This window comes from Suillus subalutaceus (assembly GCF_016647625.1).
Source record: "Suillus subalutaceus strain FC151 chromosome Unknown DFJ58scaffold_5, whole genome shotgun sequence".
Lineage (NCBI taxonomy): Eukaryota > Fungi > Basidiomycota > Agaricomycetes > Boletales > Suillaceae > Suillus > Suillus subalutaceus.
In genome coordinates, this window is record NW_024540254.1 from 713,176 (window position 1) to 729,152 (window position 15,977).

Below are 15,977 nucleotides of genomic sequence, written 5' to 3' on the forward strand. Positions count from 1 at the left end.
AGGAGAGTCACGCGTTTTGGTTCCGCGGAACCAAACGTTTCGTACATACATATGTTAGATATCTACACAGTCGTGACCATGTTTATTATATGCCCGTCAGTCCCTTTCCCTTGCTGTCGACGGCGAAGCTCCCACGTGCAACATTCGTGCCCGTCATTCCAGAAGTGAAGCCGTTCCCAGCCTGATCTTTCCCCTTCTCCAGGATATGCGTCACGACGTCAACATCTTTTGTCGTGTTAAAGACGGTATCCAGTTGTTGCTTTGACGGTGTACCCAGAATGCCCTGCGCGCCTTGATTGGAGTAAAACACTTTGAAAGCTAGGAAGTGATGTGATTAGATAGCGATCACACGATTAAATCAGTGCTCACAATCAACTACTTCGGTTAGAGGGATCGTTCTATGCATGCGTAGCAATCGACGTTAGTGGTGTATCACCAGATGGTACTCGTGTACTTTACCTGTCTGCAAAATATGAATCAGGTTACGGATCATCCAATAATCAAAAGTCAAGATGCTTACCTCCTGCTTTCCATTTCTTGTACTACGACAACGTGAGATCGGATGTCCACGAGTTGAAGTCAAGTCGAGATCAGCTTACCTCTGTTGGATTAACAATGACAGTAAACTCGTCTGTCGACTGAGTGTCGGGCTGGTACACGACCTTGGTGAGGGACTTTGTCATGATGGATAGAGATCGGGTGTGGTGCGCAGTAATTGGAGGGTATTATAGTAATCTCAGTGCTTCGGTAAAATGCAACGACGACGACGACGACGATGATGATGATGTAGTTGTTGGTTGAATGTTGGATGAGGTCAAAGGGAGCCTGTGCAGGTGACCTTTATACCCCACACGCCACTTTGACGTCACTAAATTAACGAGCGCTTCGATGTCACGCGACCATCAGCGCATCACGTGCCAGCGCCCTTTGAACACAAGGAAATAACAATAAGATCATTAATGTATGTAACGAAGGTGTCCAAGATACGGTCGGCTCTCAATAAGGGTCTCCAAAGCGAACACAATAATGGTACTTTAGCCTACCGTGAGTCAGCTCAGCCTTGTCCAATCCAATGCCGGTGTGGATCGCCTGCCGCTATGGATACTTACATGGGTCAAAGGAACGAGGGAAGGTCTAGGAGAGGGGCCGAAATGAATACACGTGATTCGAAGACAACCAAAGATACTAGCCTTCCGTGGGCGCATTGAAAGGGAAACGCAGTCGCAGCAAGATGTCTCACAAGGCGTTCACACTGTTCCAGTGATAGTGGATCGTTGAACATGACCGCGCCTGAGTGATCAAGTAATGAGTAAAAGTGTATCGAGAGCACATTAACGTTAATACCTCGACACGCTTTTGAGTTGATCAAATCCAGAAGCTCCTGTGGACACCAGCGAAGAGCCTTGAGCCACCGCGACTCGTCGTCCTTGGTGTTATCGGTGTCTTTTTGCTGCGATAGGCTAGGAAGGGATGCTCCCTCACTTTCGAGAGTTCCAAGGTAGCCTTTGACAAGATCTCGCAGCTCATCGTTCATGAGTAACTATACCACAGGATAATGAGCCCGCAACACCATGCAAATATCTACACGTACCTTGTCGCCCACAATCGCAGGTATTGCTCTGACGAAGACCTGCACATACCCGTTACTTGCTTCATCTCCCGCACATTCCGATTCCAACGAGGTCAACTTCAAGTTAGCCAATCCCTCAAAGCGCACACCCCACCGGTCGAATGCTGACTGTACTTCTTCGATAGTCGCCAAGCGCGAAGCTTCATGACACGTGAGTAAAATAGGCACAGCGGGGGACAGATCCAAAACTTCGACGCCCTCGGTTCCGTCGCAATGTCGTAGGAAACCAGAGCAAATTTCTGTTAGGAAGCGTTCGACTCGGACTCGTTCATCCGCAGCGTGTTGATCAATCAGGATCAGAGTTGAGCCAGGGGGTTTCCCATGCTCCCGGTGCGTAGGATTATCTAAATCAACTAAACAGGCTATGAACTTGCGGTCAACCTGGTTGATGACCTGTGCCTTCAATAAGTCTCTTTTGTGAAATCTGGTTCGTGCATGCTCGGAGCTTGATGGTGTCCCGAAAGCGCGGGCGCAACACGAAGGATGGTTAGGGTGAATAAGAGCATAACCCTGATCGTCGGAAGCTTGATTAGCAAAGAGCGGCAAAGATGGAATCTTTGGCTCTGTGGTGGCATATGCGTCGTTCGCCTTAGATACCGAATGGTCAAATTGAGGTCTATCTCAAACATTCTGAACCTACAACAAGAGCTTCTTGTAGCCAATCGGGTATTTTATCATGAGCAGGACCGGAACATGGACCCTGACCTTTCCTCAGAAGACGTGGAATTTGAGAAACACGGTTCACGTTAGCCGTGTTCGTTCCGTCGATCTTGTGGCGCGAATTTTGAGAATAGGAATTTCCAGTACGAGCATTCACAATAAACATTTCACCCACGGCAGGATCTTCCCAAACCGTCGTTTGCGGAATTTCCTCGGAGATGTTTCCCTTTTGATCACGATTAGCTGAGTACCAAAGCTTAATGGTAGGCTCCCAACTGCTCACCGGGTGAATGAACACCGCCCGTGCTTCTTTCGGCTCTGCCTTCCTACTGGCTGGCGGCTGAGGGACATTGTTTCGGCCCGCACTATTTGAAACTATGGAGACTTTGCGCTTCTTGGGCGGGGGATCACAACCTTCCTCACCACCGCGTTTGCCGGATGCGAAACCATGTCGAATCAAGAATAAATCTATCACAGAAGAGAGGAATGTTGTCACAGCGTTCTTATGCTGTATTTGCCAAATTCAAATCTTCCGGGGGCCTGTGGACAAAAATTTACACACCTCAATCTGAACTGCGGATTTTGCTGGTTCCAGGCAGTTATCGATGAGTCGCGTTGGTATGACCAAATTAAGAACATAGATAGGTTTATTCTCGCCTTTTCGGGGCGAACGGCGGACCGCTAGGACTGAATTTAGAACAACATTCTCAATTGAAGCAGACCGACCTACATGATCGCAGATTTGTTTCCCCTCCTTCATCATATGCCTACAGTACATGAGAATCGTGAAGATACCACAGATACGTGACTTACATGCTTCATGAACGTACTATTTGAGAATTTACTGTCAATTAGGCGATGAAGATCGCAGAATGATATCGGATGCTTGTTTATGTCTGAGAAACGACTCAGCAAACGCTGTAAATATGCTTGGTTCATACTCACACAGATACTGATGAGCCTATTGTGTCGTGAGTCAACAGGTGTCATGCAAACAGGTGTTCTCACCTTCGAACGTGCTCCAACAAGGGATATAAATCCCTCCACTGTCAGATCTTCAGATGTAGCATCAATGTCTTCTACATGCTGTGCCAGTCGATCATGAGTAAATGACGCTGGGTTCGAATCTATTTCCTCACCTCGGTCAGTGCCCGACCATACATGTGTCGAAATGCAGCCAAGATTGAACGGGTCTGACATCGTGTCAAGTGTGAAACAAGATGCCATCTGTTTTAAAATATTTACATGCCTTTGGGATCCGAAGAACGTGCCCCTTGCTCGAAGCATTGTCTCTTGATTTGCTGTCATCTTGAAGAGTAAATGACACTCCAGGAAACATAAGAGCGTATGTCTCAAGCTCTTGCTTTATCGCATCTATAGTCTTAGCTGCAGAGGGATGAGATTGACGACGAATAGGGAGCTATTTGTGCGCGTCATAAGAAGAAACGCCATGTATAACAGTAGATAACTTGGCTCACGCTAAAGAATGCGTCCCTGACGCATACGACAGTTCCTGCAGTTTCTCTTCGCCACCGAATCGATGGACCTGAGTACAAAGACTTCCCACCCTGCAACACTAGTTGAGCCGTATTCGCACAACAGGCGCACTCACGAACCTTGAGGATGACAGACCAGCTTTCCCGAGACCGAGATGTGCGTGACGAAATTTCCAAACAGCACAATTCAGCCATTGATGATAGAGCTATGGAAAGTCTCAGCGACCATTCAAATTGGGACAACGTGTGGAATAGCACAGAACCTTCTCCGCGAAAGCCAAATGTCGAAACAGAGTCTAGGGATGCTGGTGTATATGCTTTGGATGTATCTGCGGTTACTGGCTGAGTGACACGTCTGAATACCATAACACACGACTCACTGTATCTTCCTTCCTCTGACCCCTTGCCGATCATAGTCAATCCAGCTTTGCTAATCCCAGCACCATTATCTCGCACCCAACAGCTCCATTCTTCGCAGTCTACGCCAATATCCACCTGAGATGCTCCGGCATCTAAGGAGTTCTGCAGCAGCTCTGAAACTACTTGTGGTAAGGAAGTAAGGAGTTGTGCGGAACGTAGTTTTGCACGTGTCTCCACAGAGAGCTGGTTCAAAGACGTTTCACATGACATGGTGATAACCAAGAAAGTTTTGTCTACCAATGACGCATTGGTGTATTGAGGAGCAGTATCTAAATAATTACATGACAATCTTCCACTGGGCGTTGTTTGGCAAAAGCCTTAAAAACAAATAAACAAATATGGTAGGTTCAATATTATTGCTCGGTTTCAGGGAAGTAGTCGGCCAAACATCCATTGCCAAAGCCCGCAGGAAGGTTGAGGTTCAACGTTCAACAGTCCGACCATTCGGACAAAATAAATATCATTACATCCTGAACACGCCAAATCCCTTTCCATCGCCGTCCCACGTAGTCGAGCCAACCGATCCCCTCCCGCGTGACGTAGGACGCTCTCTTGCTGCCAGCGCGAGCCCAAGACCTACCACGTCTCGTGTGTCTGCAGGCTTGATAATACCATCGTCCCATAAACGAGCAGTAGAGTAGAGCGCTGTTGACTGCGCTTCAATGTCTGCTTTCAGTGATGAGTGTTGGCTAGGGTCTCTGCAAATGGTGCTTAGTTCGTAGAAGGGAATATTAATATTTGTGTTAGGGAACTGACTTAGAGACCGTAGCCATGACTTGCGATAGCTGACCAGAGCCCATGACGGATACCTTCGCATTCTGTTATGACTGTTATCGCAAGGAACTGCATTTCAAAAAGTTCCGGACTTACGGGCCACATCCACAGGAACCGCGGGGAGTACTAGATTACAAGGCACGAACGTGAAACCACTTATGAATATGTCTAAACGGAGGTTACTTACAGCGCGCCCAGCCATTCCTAAAGAAGAATATTTTCGTTAATCCAAGAGAAGATCCTGAATGGAGCACGCATTACCATAATTACCAGCTCCAAAACTTCCTCCGACAACGACGGTTAACTTCGGAACATCGGCGCATGCAACTGCTCGAACCATTTTGGCACCATCTTTCGCAATCCCTCCTCTCTCAGCCTTTGAACCTACCATATAGCCTAGATCGAGACAGGTCAGGTGATCTAGCAACTGGAACTATAACAACCACTCGCCAGTGACGTTCACCAAGAATAAAAGTGGAATTTGACGTTGTGAACATAGTTGGATAAAGTGTGTGGCTTTTAGAGCCGATGGCGAGAATAGAATTCCATTGTTCGCAACAATACCTACTTCGTACCCATGCACATGAGCAAAGCCCTGGACCACCCTGTAAGGGAATGTAGGCCGAGGATTAAGAAAAGTCTCACCGTAATCATGGTCGGACCATATTCTTTTTTGAATTCTCTGAAACGGCTACCATCTACTATCCGAGCAATCACATCTCTCATATCGAAAGCCTGGCGCGAATCAGTGCCAACAATACCATGTAGCTCCGAAGCGGGGTACACAGGGTCCTCTGGCACTGCTGATGGCTAATCTCCTGCATCAATGAAAGGTGAGGTTAACCCTGCGTCATAACGTACACCATTTGGTTTCCACCCTGCAATGCCGAGGTCGCCGACCATGCCCCTTGCTATTGCGATAGCATGCTCATCATCTCGCGCGAGATGATCGGTCACGCCGCTTTCGCTCGAGTGCATTAGTCCACCGCCGAGAGTCTCCTCATCGACTTCTTCACCTGTAGCAGCCTTAACCAGTGGCGGTCCTGCGAGGAAAATGCGCCCTTGTTCCGCAACAATAATATTCTCATCGGCCATTGCGGGAACATATGCTCCACCTAGACCGGAAATAAGACAAACACAGCGTTCTGGGGTACTTACGCACCTGCAACAGATATGCCATGTACTAGTGCGATCTGTGGAATGCCAAGAGCAGACATTTGAGCCTAAAGAAGCGGTGTGAGCATCACATGGTATTCGGCACTCATACGCTTCGGATCTACGTTACCATGTTGTAGAATATGCGGCCAAAGTGCTCTTTATCGGGGAACACCTGGAGCACTGGTTATAACTTTGTCTGTCCTGGTTTCACAGACTTACATTGGCTTGATGGGGAAGCGCCGCACCCCCTGACTCGACTGAATCGAAAATATTGCGTTTAGCAAACAGCGTAGCAGAAACATGAACGACATACCAACGTAGACACATGGAAGACCATGCTCCCGTGCGATCTCCTGAGCTCGTAAATGTTTCTTGACCTGAAGAATTATCAACATGTGAATCTACACACAACTTGTGCCAGTTTCCGCTCACAGTCAGAGGATAGTACGACCCTCCTTTAACTGTCGCATCATTCACGACGATCATGCACTCCCGCCCTGATATTCTACCGATACCTGTGATCATCCCAGCACCAGGAATGTGTTCCGGGTAAACTTCATGGGCTGCTAGTGGTGACAGCTCCAAGAACGGGGTATGTGGGTCCAGCAGCAGCGACAAACTAATGGAAGAGTTCAGCGACGAGAGCCTCAGAGTCCAGGAAATTGTGTAGTGAGCTCACTGACCGTTCCCTCGGTAGTTTCTTTCCCCTGCTCCGCATTCGCTCTGCAGCCTTCGGACCTCCGCCCTGTCTCGCGTGCTCCAACTTGGCCTCCAAATCCGCAACCAGTAAGTCCATGGCATTTGCTTTCTCCCGAAACTCGAGCGAGGCAGGTGAGATCAGTGAAGGGAGTACTGAAGCATGATACCTCCGGGAGCATCGTGAAGACACGATCGATGACCGTGTTGCACGCTTAAGGACAGACTGCATTCGGATGAGTGGACGATTCAGCTTCAAGAGATAGTGAGAAATGAGCGATAGCGGACGGTTCACAGGAGAATAAGAACGCTCGTCGGCTGTTTCATGGATATTCAACGCGGCCGGAACTAGGGCGCCATTCACGTTATTCGGGGACCCACACTTTCATGTAAATATGCACTGTAGCACTTGGCGGCATCGACCACTACCAGCAGTGTCCACTACACACACTAGCATTACAGACGGTTACTAGAGATGGCACAGGGTATCCTTCAATGTCTAAATCTATATTACTGTGCACCCATCAAATCCCAAGACGCCTATCAAAAATCCTTCCACTCATCCCAATCGTCCTCCTTAGATTTCGAAGCAGGTCCAAGCGTTTTCGACGTAGCTGAAGTAGGGTGAACAGACGACTGACCTAGGCTTGTGCGACCATCGGAATACTCGCTCAAGAAATCCTCTGTGTCATCGTGATATAAAGCCGACGTCTCCCCATCATTATGTGTCGATAGAGCTCCATACCCAGAGCCCTGTGGCCCTGTCCCTAACCTGTCTTTCACCGTCCCCACAACGCCTCCAACTTGATCAGCAACGTCAACACCCAACTGAGTTTTAGACCATTCATTTGCCGAATGACCTGCATCCTGTGCGCGGCGTTGCGCCTCCGACATGTATCCGCGAACGGTAGCATGCAGGTTCGGATCCAGAGCGCGCTCCATTCCAGGCTGAATCACATTTTCATTGACAACACGCGATGCACCGGCGACAGCTGCAGAAAAGAGGGACCAGCCCTTGCTTAGGGCGGCTCCGGGATTATCCTGGAAGTCTTGAAGCGTGGGAGCTGAGGTAGATGAAAGGCCGAACGACGGGTGTTGGGAAGTTGGAGGTGAGGGCGTGTTTCCAAATCCTTGATAACGACCGCCTTGAGAGGGGGGTAAATCTGCAGGGCGAGTGGCATTTACATGACCGAGGGATGAGAAAAAAGCCTCGTTGGCAGATTTTTGATCCGTAGTGGTTAGATCCAGGGAGGGTTGCGGCGAACTCGCGGAGGACACCGGAGATGTAAGGTTACGTGCTGAGGTACGCGACTTGCGTAAACCTTGCGCAGAAGATGGACGTCCTGGAGAGTTCGTTCCGCTCTCAGAGCTGGATGTCGGTGGAGGAGATGGAGACCAAGATTTATCGGCTAGGGCCGCGTCTAACTGGAGAAAGTTGAGTCTGAAATTGAAGATAAGATAGTCGGCATACCTTCTCGCGATATTGCGAAGCTGCCCAACAATGGTAGGTGTCATAGGCACTTGTACCTTGCTTATATCCGCCTTGATCTGCTGGCGTGTATGACTCGATGAATTGTCTGAAAGGAGCATTCCCGCCGAGCTTGGGACAAGTGAGCGAGGGCTGTAAACTCAGCATGCATGCAATTACCCACCTGCATACGCTTGATTTGGTCCGCCTGCCAAGTATCCATTGAAACTGATCTCACGAAGCTATTGTCGCGTGAGATTTGGTGGTTGAAGAACGTGCACATAGGTTCGTAAATTCACCTGATGTGCACTCCGAAGCCTCTGTGTACACCAGCGCATTGCAAGCACAGAAATATGGCGAAACTAACTTTCGGAGAATGACCGAGGGAGGCAAGGAAAGGGAAGAGATGTATTCACCTGAGGCCCATTGTGGATTTGGATTACCACAGTCTACACATGTCTTGTTCTTCAGATCCTCACGCTTGCTGAGCTCTTGAAGAATCTTTTTCGCTGCGATCTGATCCATGTCGACGTCGACGTTGCTCGTTGGGCTGCGTGAGAAGGATTTCCACGTTTAATTTGTCATTTCCGTCGAACCTAAACCCTGTTAACAATGTTACTGTTACAATTGGTCCGACATGTTCAAGACAATAGTACTGTCATTAAAATTGCGTGCTCACGCGCATTTACAAGAAGCCGCTAAAGCGTGTCGCATTAAATGAAGGAGTGCGTTGTTTTCACAGATCATGACGCGGTTACTTGCTTAAATGTTTTTTTTTTGATTGAGCAGCATTAATTAATATTAATTCCTTACCCACGGAATTCCGGTATTCCCAGGGATACAGGTTATCTGTCACAGTAAATCTGATAGTAATCTGATAATTAATTGAGGGTGAGTTTTGAGTTTGTGTGCGCGTTGCCACATCCGAGTGAAGTTTTCGGCTCGAGTGCGTTGAACGCATGGAGTGAGGGTTCTCAAGTAAATATTACGTCTTTGCATAGCTTTGGATGAAGTACTTATTTGATGTGAGCAGTAGTCTTTAGCTAAAATTTGGAAGATCTGCACGTCCGACCTGTGCAGTTTAGCGCGTGCCTCGAGCTAGACTAATCAAGGCAGCAACGTTATCCTCATACCTTCAAGCCAGTATACTATAACTTCATCCCTATAGTATCAGTCAATTCTTAACATCCATAATTCGCCCTACAAGCTTTTAGTTTGCTAGAGCCAGTTGAGAACAAACAGGTGCGTTTTCGTCCTATTAATATCATACACACTGAATACTGACAAAAATGTCTACCTTGTCGCCGAACCTCGCAGGCTCCTTGGTCCAACATCACCCGCAACCTTCACGACGTGAGAACTTATCTTATCTGATTCCCAACTCCTGGTCGTATATCCTGTAGCGCGACCCGAGTCTAAATTGTCCGCAGGTAACCTGATTTCAGACAACTGCCCTTCCCCTTCCCCTATACCGCACCACCCTCTTGCTCTCACCTCTTGCAAACTTTCATGGTTCAAAAGTCAAGTAGCCGCTCCAACATCGATCAACAACCTCGTCAAGATTCTGATGCAGGCATCGAGCAATGGGGACAATGGTGGGGCCGAAAGTCAGTCAATTACGTCCCAACTCGTCCCTTATCCTTCCTAACCTTCAGCGATGATTAGACATTATTCTCTCGAAGTAGTGCAACACCCTATGCGTGCCCGTATGTGCGGTTTTGGTGATAAAGTGCGCGAGCCGTCGCGCCTTTGTCTAGCAACCTTATAACATTTATTATCAGGATCGCAGACCACTCGCGCCTGCAGCAGTCGCAAGGATGGTTGTCCGAAGAGAAGATAACTCTATCGTAGATGTAGAGTAAGCAGAAATCGTTCTTTTGCCTTTTGCGCCGCTTATTACCTACTGCTCAGGGACATTGACTGTTCTTTTTTTCTTGTAACGGTCGACCTTTGGTCGGCTGACGGTAAACGGGAGATGAATCTCGTGTTACATCCCTCATCATCTGCGGACCGGTACGTCACAACGAACGCTCAAAAATCCAGAAAACCTCGGAGTACCAATCCTCCATCATCTCCCCACGATGAGCAACATAGCCCCACGTCGTCTCATTCCACGCCGAATTCTGTGAACCAACATCCACGCCTACCAGTGGCATGTTACCTCATATCTCATTATCATTCTTTTCCACTGACTTTGAACATCAATACAGTCCACTATGACCCCGATGGTTCCCGCTCCGCCATCAGGATTTGTTAATCAAACCTACCCTTATCCCCAGCAAGCACAGATGCCAGATAACATAACATATGATGACCAAGATTCCTACAGCTCGCCATCCGAATCTAACAGCACATGGGGATATGCTCCATCGGGAACTCCCCTCGATCGCTCGCATAATTTCAACCACCCTCATCCATCATTGTCGTCGTACAACCGCAACGGCATACGCAACGGCATACCCGCGGCTGCGCCGGGAGAATCGTGGCAAGCCCAGTCATCGTATCGTACGGATTCCGATCCGGCGGCCAACTATCGCAACTGGCCAGCCACGGAACCATCTTATCCAGTAGTAGTCAATCCACAGACGGGCGTGTACGCTACTCAAGAAGTAGACCCATCTATGAGACATCCAGAACATGCAACTCAGCAATCTGAGGCAAGTAATTGGCCCCAACAAGTCGCAGGTGACCCGTCGCCACGATTTGTCCAGGAGCCTTTTCAAGGCGCAGGGAATAGCTATGATCATCCCCAGGCTTATGGCACACCATCACAACCACCGTATTACCAAGGCACATATGCTCAGAGTTCTTCGTCTTCTCCATCAGCCTCACATGCTCCGTTACCCCGACATTCATACACACGGACTTTGGTTGGACCGCTTTCGTCCAATGCATGCCGACTACTCGACGAGCATCGGCAATCTGGAATATTCTTCCTCTTCCAAGATCTATCTGTTCGGACGGAAGGTATGTTTTTATTACCGCCAAGATCATTCTTCTATCTGACGCCCTGGGGCATTTTAGGAACCTTTCGGCTGCGTTTACGTCTAATGAACGTTGGCGAGTAAGAACGTGATGTTATGTCTGGGAGATAACAACAACAGTTGACATTCCATTTCCAGACTGCCAGCACCGGAAGCGGGCGCAATCCGAGTTCATAATCATGTTTCTCCGGTCCTTGCGCAAACATTCACCGAACCCTTTGTCGTTTTCTCAGCTAAGCGCTTCCCAGGAGTTCCCGGTATGTTCTAGATTGCCGGTCTTAACAGAAAAAGATTATAACCTCCTATGGCGTGCAGATACTACTGCGCTGTCAATTGCTTTTGGTAATCAAGGCCAGAAGTTACCATTGGTAAGATCCTTCCATGCTCCGTCTAGGCCGGGGACTAAGGAAATTAACATTATTGCAGCGAAATCGCCACGGAACCAATAAGCACGGGCGACGACGACGAGATGGTGATTCCGACCCCTCTGATGAGTCAGAAGATAGTTAGTTGATGGGATTCACGTAACATAGTACTGCCTTTGGCTTTATGATGATTTTCGTGTTCAGAGAATGTAACCACCACTGCATCACTAATGCCTCCTCTACCTCGCAATGTACTTTGTACCTGGTGTCATATATACTGAACTCATCATCTACCACCCATCGTCCTGTCTCGTCAACGAAGATTTCCGTGCAGTCCAACGCTCGTGCAAGCGAATAGATTGGATTGTGTCAGGATAGTTGAGATAAATGCGGTCAAGCATTTCTCGCGCGAGATATCCACGAGTGAAACCGTCGCCGGAGTTAGGGTCTAGTGCCTGTGGCGCTGAACTATGGTCTCCCACCGGTTGGACAGGCGTCCCAGATTCCAGATGGCGCAGCACTCCTGACAGCAAGTCAAGAACAGCACGATGGGGGCGCCAAACATTCCAGGAAGGAGATAACTGGTGTAGTATGTGTAATGGATGCGCGAAATCATCCGAGGTTGGATCCATTTCTAGCGCATTACCGGATCTCTTGGTAGCCACTTTCGATTGATAAGCTCGGCGCCCACTCCGGTGCATCGGCGATTGAGAAACTGGTTTGCTGACATCTGCGGGACTGACATCGAAAGTGAGAGGGGAATCAGGAGATAAATCTCTGTCGCGGAGTACACCCTCGCTCTGACGCTGATAAGGTAGTAATACTCGCTCGACTATCTCGAAGGCCCGCTCCGGTTCGCCTGCGCGGACCAGAGCAACCGCCAAATGGTTCCAGTTATGTGAATCGAAGCTGAAGCCATGAGATCTCGCTTTCCCCCACATCTCGGCAATCACGAAGTGTTCCCCAGCCGCAGAAAGTGCATCGATATAGATAGATAGGGGAACGCAGAGAAGATTTCCCTGACGTTTCGTGGGGTCGGAAGGGTTATCATCTTCTCCTTCGAAAAGCGAATCCGTCTTCGAAAAACGTAAGGCGAGTTGCCATATTTGTGGCCAAAGCCCATGGATGGCTTCGATGTCACCAGAGCGACGGTAGGCGTCAAGGAGCACCGACAAGCTACCCAACGAAGGTTCTCCACCTGCATTCAACATGGATTGGAACAACCGCTCCACTTCCTCCGGTTTATCGGTTTTCGTATACGCGAGCATGAGGGGACCGTAGACGTGCTCAAGCGCAGCTGCGCGAGTCTGAGGAGGGATCCACGACGCTGAAGACTCACCAGCCATGATGGTCTTCAAGAAACCCTCTGCAATTTGGAAGCTTTCTTCGGTTCTCTCGTTACCATAAGCGCGAAGGATATGATGGAATGTGGCGGATGTAGGTTGAATGCCTCGTTCGCACATGTCGTCGTAAACAGCCTTTGCCCTACGCTTGTCACCCAGCCGTAAATGACCGGCCATGATGATCGTCAACACGAAGGCATCAACGCGGTAAGTTGTCTGCCAGTCTTTTGCGGCTGCCTGCATCTCGGCGAAAATCTTGTTGGCGACGTTCATGTATCCTGCATCGCAGGCCGACTGGATGATAAGGGTATACATCCGACCATTCGGCTGCACACCCATAGCCTCGAGCTTGCGAAAAATTGTAGAGACGACATGAAAAGGGGCGCCGATAAGGACGTAAGCTTTCAATAGAGTATTGTAGACTTCTATTGATAGCCGAAGGCGAGGGGTTCGAGATGATTTGAGGTAGTCAAAAACGCGCACTACTCCCGCCCAAGAACCAGCTTCCACGTGGGCATTCATGAGAGAAGTGATCATCTTGCGATCGGGAGTTATCCCTTCGCGTAACGCACGTTTGTAGATTGCTTCCGCAGATACCGGGTCCCTCCTATGCGCGAGAAGAGATATAACAGTTGTGTACAAGACACGAGTGGGCATAATTTTGGCAGCGCGCATCTGGTCCAAAACGGCGGAGACGGACTCTACTTCTCCACGCGCAGCAAAGCTTTTGAGGATGATGCTGTAGACGTAGATATCAGGAACTAGTCCAGCTTTCGACATAGCCTGGAGCCAAAAATTGAGCCCGTCGTAATCTGCGCGCTCTGCGTGTGCATACACCACAATGGTGTAATGCCCGAGTGAAGGCTGTGGTCCTTTCTTTGGATTAGGAAAGAACTCGTGGAATAGTTCGACGACTTTGCCCACTCTTCCGGCAACTGCATATGCATGCATGAAAACGGCCTTATCCTGCAACGTAATCCACCGCGCTGTGCTGAGTTGGGAATAATACTCCTCGGCACGGTCAATGTCACCCTGATGTGCCGCGAGGAACATTCCAGTAGAGATGAAAAATTTATGCCGGGTGTTCGTCGACTCCGATATCGTTCTGTACAGTTCATTGGCGTGAATGAAGGAATCAGCGCGAACAAGCGAGCGGACCACTTGTAATTGCAGGTCAACTTGTATTGATATCCGCTGCGCTCGCATTTCTTTCAGCAATGCATACGCATCCTCTGCCAGCACTTCGCAGCAAAATACGTCCAGCAGCAGGATACCCATACGCTGCCGTGTCTCCAAACCCCAGTGTCGTCGCCTTTCCAGTAGAGATGCGGCATCTGGTATGTTGGCCAAAGTCGAGTAAATCGTATCTTGTAACGATGAGGTTTTTACGTCAATGTGCAAATAATGCAGACGAGTAGAGAGGGGTAAGAGATGCACGCCGATATTGGCCCACTCTGCAAGAACAAAATCCAGGACGTGCTCGCCGTCTTGATGAAGAGCCATTGACCGGATGAGGGTCCCATAAATTTCCATTAACTCCTCTCTCCGTCCGTCAATAAGTAAATCCGATAGTTCGTGGGCGGTGCTGATTGCACAGTCCAGATCTCCTAGAAATGCCGAGGCTCTCGCTACGAGTTTTAACCTCGTAATGTCTTCGCTTGAGTGCTTCTCAAACATGGACTCCAGCCGGTCATTCAGTGTCGCAAGTCGTGTGCCCCACTCTTGAAAGTACAAAACGCCACCGTTGTCCTCACCACATGCCTCCGTAGCAGCAGAGAGCTTTTGAGCAAAGTTTAAGACGTCTAACGGTTTCAGATGTTGGTAATCGTCAGAGTCAACCAGCATCTGGTAAGCATTCCATGCATCATCCAAGTTAAATGGGTGGTTTTCTTGCAGGAAGGACAGGAAGTGGTTCAAAGGAGATATTATCACGTCCAGTGTTTCAGGGGCCGGTGAGGACAAAGTCATCGAGAGATGATTAAATCGTGGAGAGTTTGAACACGATGGAAGAGATGAAGAATAGCGGCGGACATTTGGAGGACGTGCAGAATGATTCGATGTTTGCGATCGACGGGGAACTGCGTCATTTATTTTGAACATACGATTTCGTCCTATGGTGCACTCCACTGTCAAATTTAAAATCTACTGTTAAAGGAACGACACGTACTTGGACACCAAACGGAGTGCCTCATGACGCAGCACGGTTCATGTGTTACTCCCAAGAGCCATTCGGCACATTCGGCACACTGAGCGTAATCTACATCCTGCTCCACTGCTTTCTCTTTGCCTTTCCACTGCCCCGCGGTCGGAGTAAAAAAGTCGCGTAGTAGAGGACGGCGTATAGGCCGACCCATGTGTTCCAAATGAGGCCTGAACGCAGAGGCACGTCCAGTGGGTGTGCGTAGCAAAAAACTGTTTACTACAGCTGCTGCTAAAGGCTCGATCATGGGCACCCGCAACTGGGTCTGGAGTGCTGTCGAAGCAGTCTTCAGACTCAAACCTGTTGAAACAAAACTAAGGCTTAAAATTCAGGCAAGCCGGAGTTAAACTTGTATAACTCACACGTAACAAAACCAATGACGCCAGCAACAGTACCAGTTATAAGTTGGTGGCTTTCCTCACTATGTAAACTAGGGATCCAGATGACCAGGTGTGTTTGGCCTTATTTGGCCGATTTTTTCCACTCGTGCGAACCTATATCAAGTTGCAAGTGGCGTCGTACAAACTTAACTCGCATGAAGTACTCCAACTTGGTCTATCTTAATAGTACTTAGGGGCAAGAGCAGCGTGCTCTCTTTCATTCTGTTCTTTTCCTTTGCTCCACAATTTTCACAGATCTGAGTTTCTTTTGCCACTCGCGTAGTGGGACTAAGGACTTAGAGCCACCGTCGGCCCGAAAAGCTTTCTTCGGATGTTCAAGCGCTGGCAACTCTATGATTCGCTGAGCTGTTACCGGCACCGTGAAGTTCATTTCGAGCATTTT

General features: G+C 48.8%; 6 protein-coding genes across 6 annotated transcripts; 1 reads left to right on the plus strand and 5 right to left on the minus strand.

Moving 5' to 3' along the window:
- Positions 1 to 85: 85 nt before the first annotated feature.
- Positions 86 to 683, minus strand: DFJ58DRAFT_651594 (DUF1960-domain-containing protein; the record flags this gene model as incomplete). Its single annotated transcript, XM_041381626.1, has 5 exons — positions 86 to 318; positions 370 to 398; positions 460 to 463; positions 521 to 542; positions 600 to 683. The coding sequence occupies 5 exons, from the start codon at positions 681 to 683 to the stop codon at positions 86 to 88; spliced, it is 372 nt and encodes a 123-aa protein (XP_041250074.1).
- DFJ58DRAFT_676754 (uncharacterized protein) lies at positions 600 to 4,509 on the minus strand. The gene is made up of 15 exons (XM_041383125.1): positions 4,167 to 4,509; positions 4,050 to 4,115; positions 3,907 to 3,992; positions 3,769 to 3,858; positions 3,540 to 3,710; positions 3,430 to 3,483; positions 3,104 to 3,376; positions 3,021 to 3,057; positions 2,853 to 2,971; positions 2,574 to 2,798; positions 2,271 to 2,516; positions 1,592 to 2,218; positions 1,345 to 1,540; positions 1,191 to 1,290; positions 600 to 1,134 (listed from the first exon to the last, which is right to left on the minus strand). Exons 1-15 carry the CDS (start codon positions 4,414 to 4,416, stop codon positions 1,050 to 1,052), a joined length of 2,625 nt encoding a protein of 874 aa, XP_041250075.1. The 5' UTR covers positions 4,417 to 4,509; the 3' UTR covers positions 600 to 1,049.
- Positions 4,510 to 4,525: 16 nt separating this feature from the next.
- DFJ58DRAFT_881964 (carboxyl transferase) lies at positions 4,526 to 7,066 on the minus strand (the record flags this gene model as incomplete). The annotated part of the gene is made up of 14 exons (XM_041394561.1): positions 4,526 to 4,904; positions 4,963 to 5,024; positions 5,077 to 5,106; positions 5,168 to 5,184; positions 5,242 to 5,407; positions 5,438 to 5,575; positions 5,626 to 5,790; positions 5,842 to 6,095; positions 6,143 to 6,203; positions 6,266 to 6,310; positions 6,358 to 6,395; positions 6,452 to 6,515; positions 6,571 to 6,757; positions 6,822 to 7,066. 14 exons carry the CDS (start codon positions 7,064 to 7,066, stop codon positions 4,670 to 4,672), a joined length of 1,707 nt encoding a protein of 568 aa, XP_041250076.1. The 3' UTR covers positions 4,526 to 4,669.
- Positions 7,067 to 7,377: 311 nt separating this feature from the next.
- Positions 7,378 to 8,827, minus strand: DFJ58DRAFT_651313 (ArfGap-domain-containing protein; the record flags this gene model as incomplete). The annotated part of the gene is made up of 5 exons (XM_041381613.1): positions 7,378 to 8,259; positions 8,306 to 8,434; positions 8,487 to 8,544; positions 8,602 to 8,668; positions 8,719 to 8,827. The coding sequence occupies 5 exons, from the start codon at positions 8,825 to 8,827 to the stop codon at positions 7,378 to 7,380; spliced, it is 1,245 nt and encodes a 414-aa protein (XP_041250077.1).
- A 984-nt stretch (positions 8,828 to 9,811) lies between these two features.
- On the plus strand, positions 9,812 to 11,796 carry DFJ58DRAFT_722018 (velvet factor-domain-containing protein; the record flags this gene model as incomplete). Its single annotated transcript, XM_041384849.1, has 9 exons — positions 9,812 to 9,909; positions 9,968 to 10,031; positions 10,084 to 10,160; positions 10,214 to 10,451; positions 10,513 to 11,269; positions 11,327 to 11,366; positions 11,425 to 11,543; positions 11,602 to 11,654; positions 11,713 to 11,796. 9 exons carry the CDS (start codon positions 9,812 to 9,814, stop codon positions 11,794 to 11,796), a joined length of 1,530 nt encoding a protein of 509 aa, XP_041250078.1.
- DFJ58DRAFT_370709 (uncharacterized protein) lies at positions 11,702 to 15,687 on the minus strand. Its single transcript, XM_041380081.1, has 3 exons — positions 15,557 to 15,687; positions 15,162 to 15,494; positions 11,702 to 15,105 (listed from the first exon to the last, which is right to left on the minus strand). The coding sequence occupies exons 2-3, from the start codon at positions 15,439 to 15,441 to the stop codon at positions 11,942 to 11,944; spliced, it is 3,444 nt and encodes a 1,147-aa protein (XP_041250079.1). The 5' UTR covers positions 15,442 to 15,494; positions 15,557 to 15,687; the 3' UTR covers positions 11,702 to 11,941.
- Between the last annotated feature and the right edge of the window lie 290 nt (positions 15,688 to 15,977).

What these genes read in the sequence shown, in the direction of transcription:
- DFJ58DRAFT_676754 (XM_041383125.1), bottom strand. Translation starts at nt 4,416, where the DNA reads ATGTCATGTGAAACGTCTTTGAACCAGCTCTCTGTGGAGACACGTGCA. An exon ending in ACGTTCTTCGGATCCCAAAG is followed by an intron (nt 3,484 to 3,539) that starts GCATGTAAATAT and finishes ACACGATGTCAG; the next exon opens with ACCCGTTCAATCTTGGCTGC. An exon ending in ATGGTCGGGCACTGACCGAG is followed by an intron (nt 3,377 to 3,429) that starts GTGAGGAAATAG and finishes CGACTGGCACAG; the next exon opens with CATGTAGAAGACATTGATGC.
- DFJ58DRAFT_370709 (XM_041380081.1), bottom strand. Translation starts at nt 15,441, where the DNA reads ATGATCGAGCCTTTAGCAGCAGCTGTAGTAAACAGTTTTTTGCTACGC. An exon ending in GCACTCCGTTTGGTGTCCAA is followed by an intron (nt 15,106 to 15,161) that starts GTACGTGTCGTT and finishes AGTGCACCATAG; the next exon opens with GACGAAATCGTATGTTCAAA.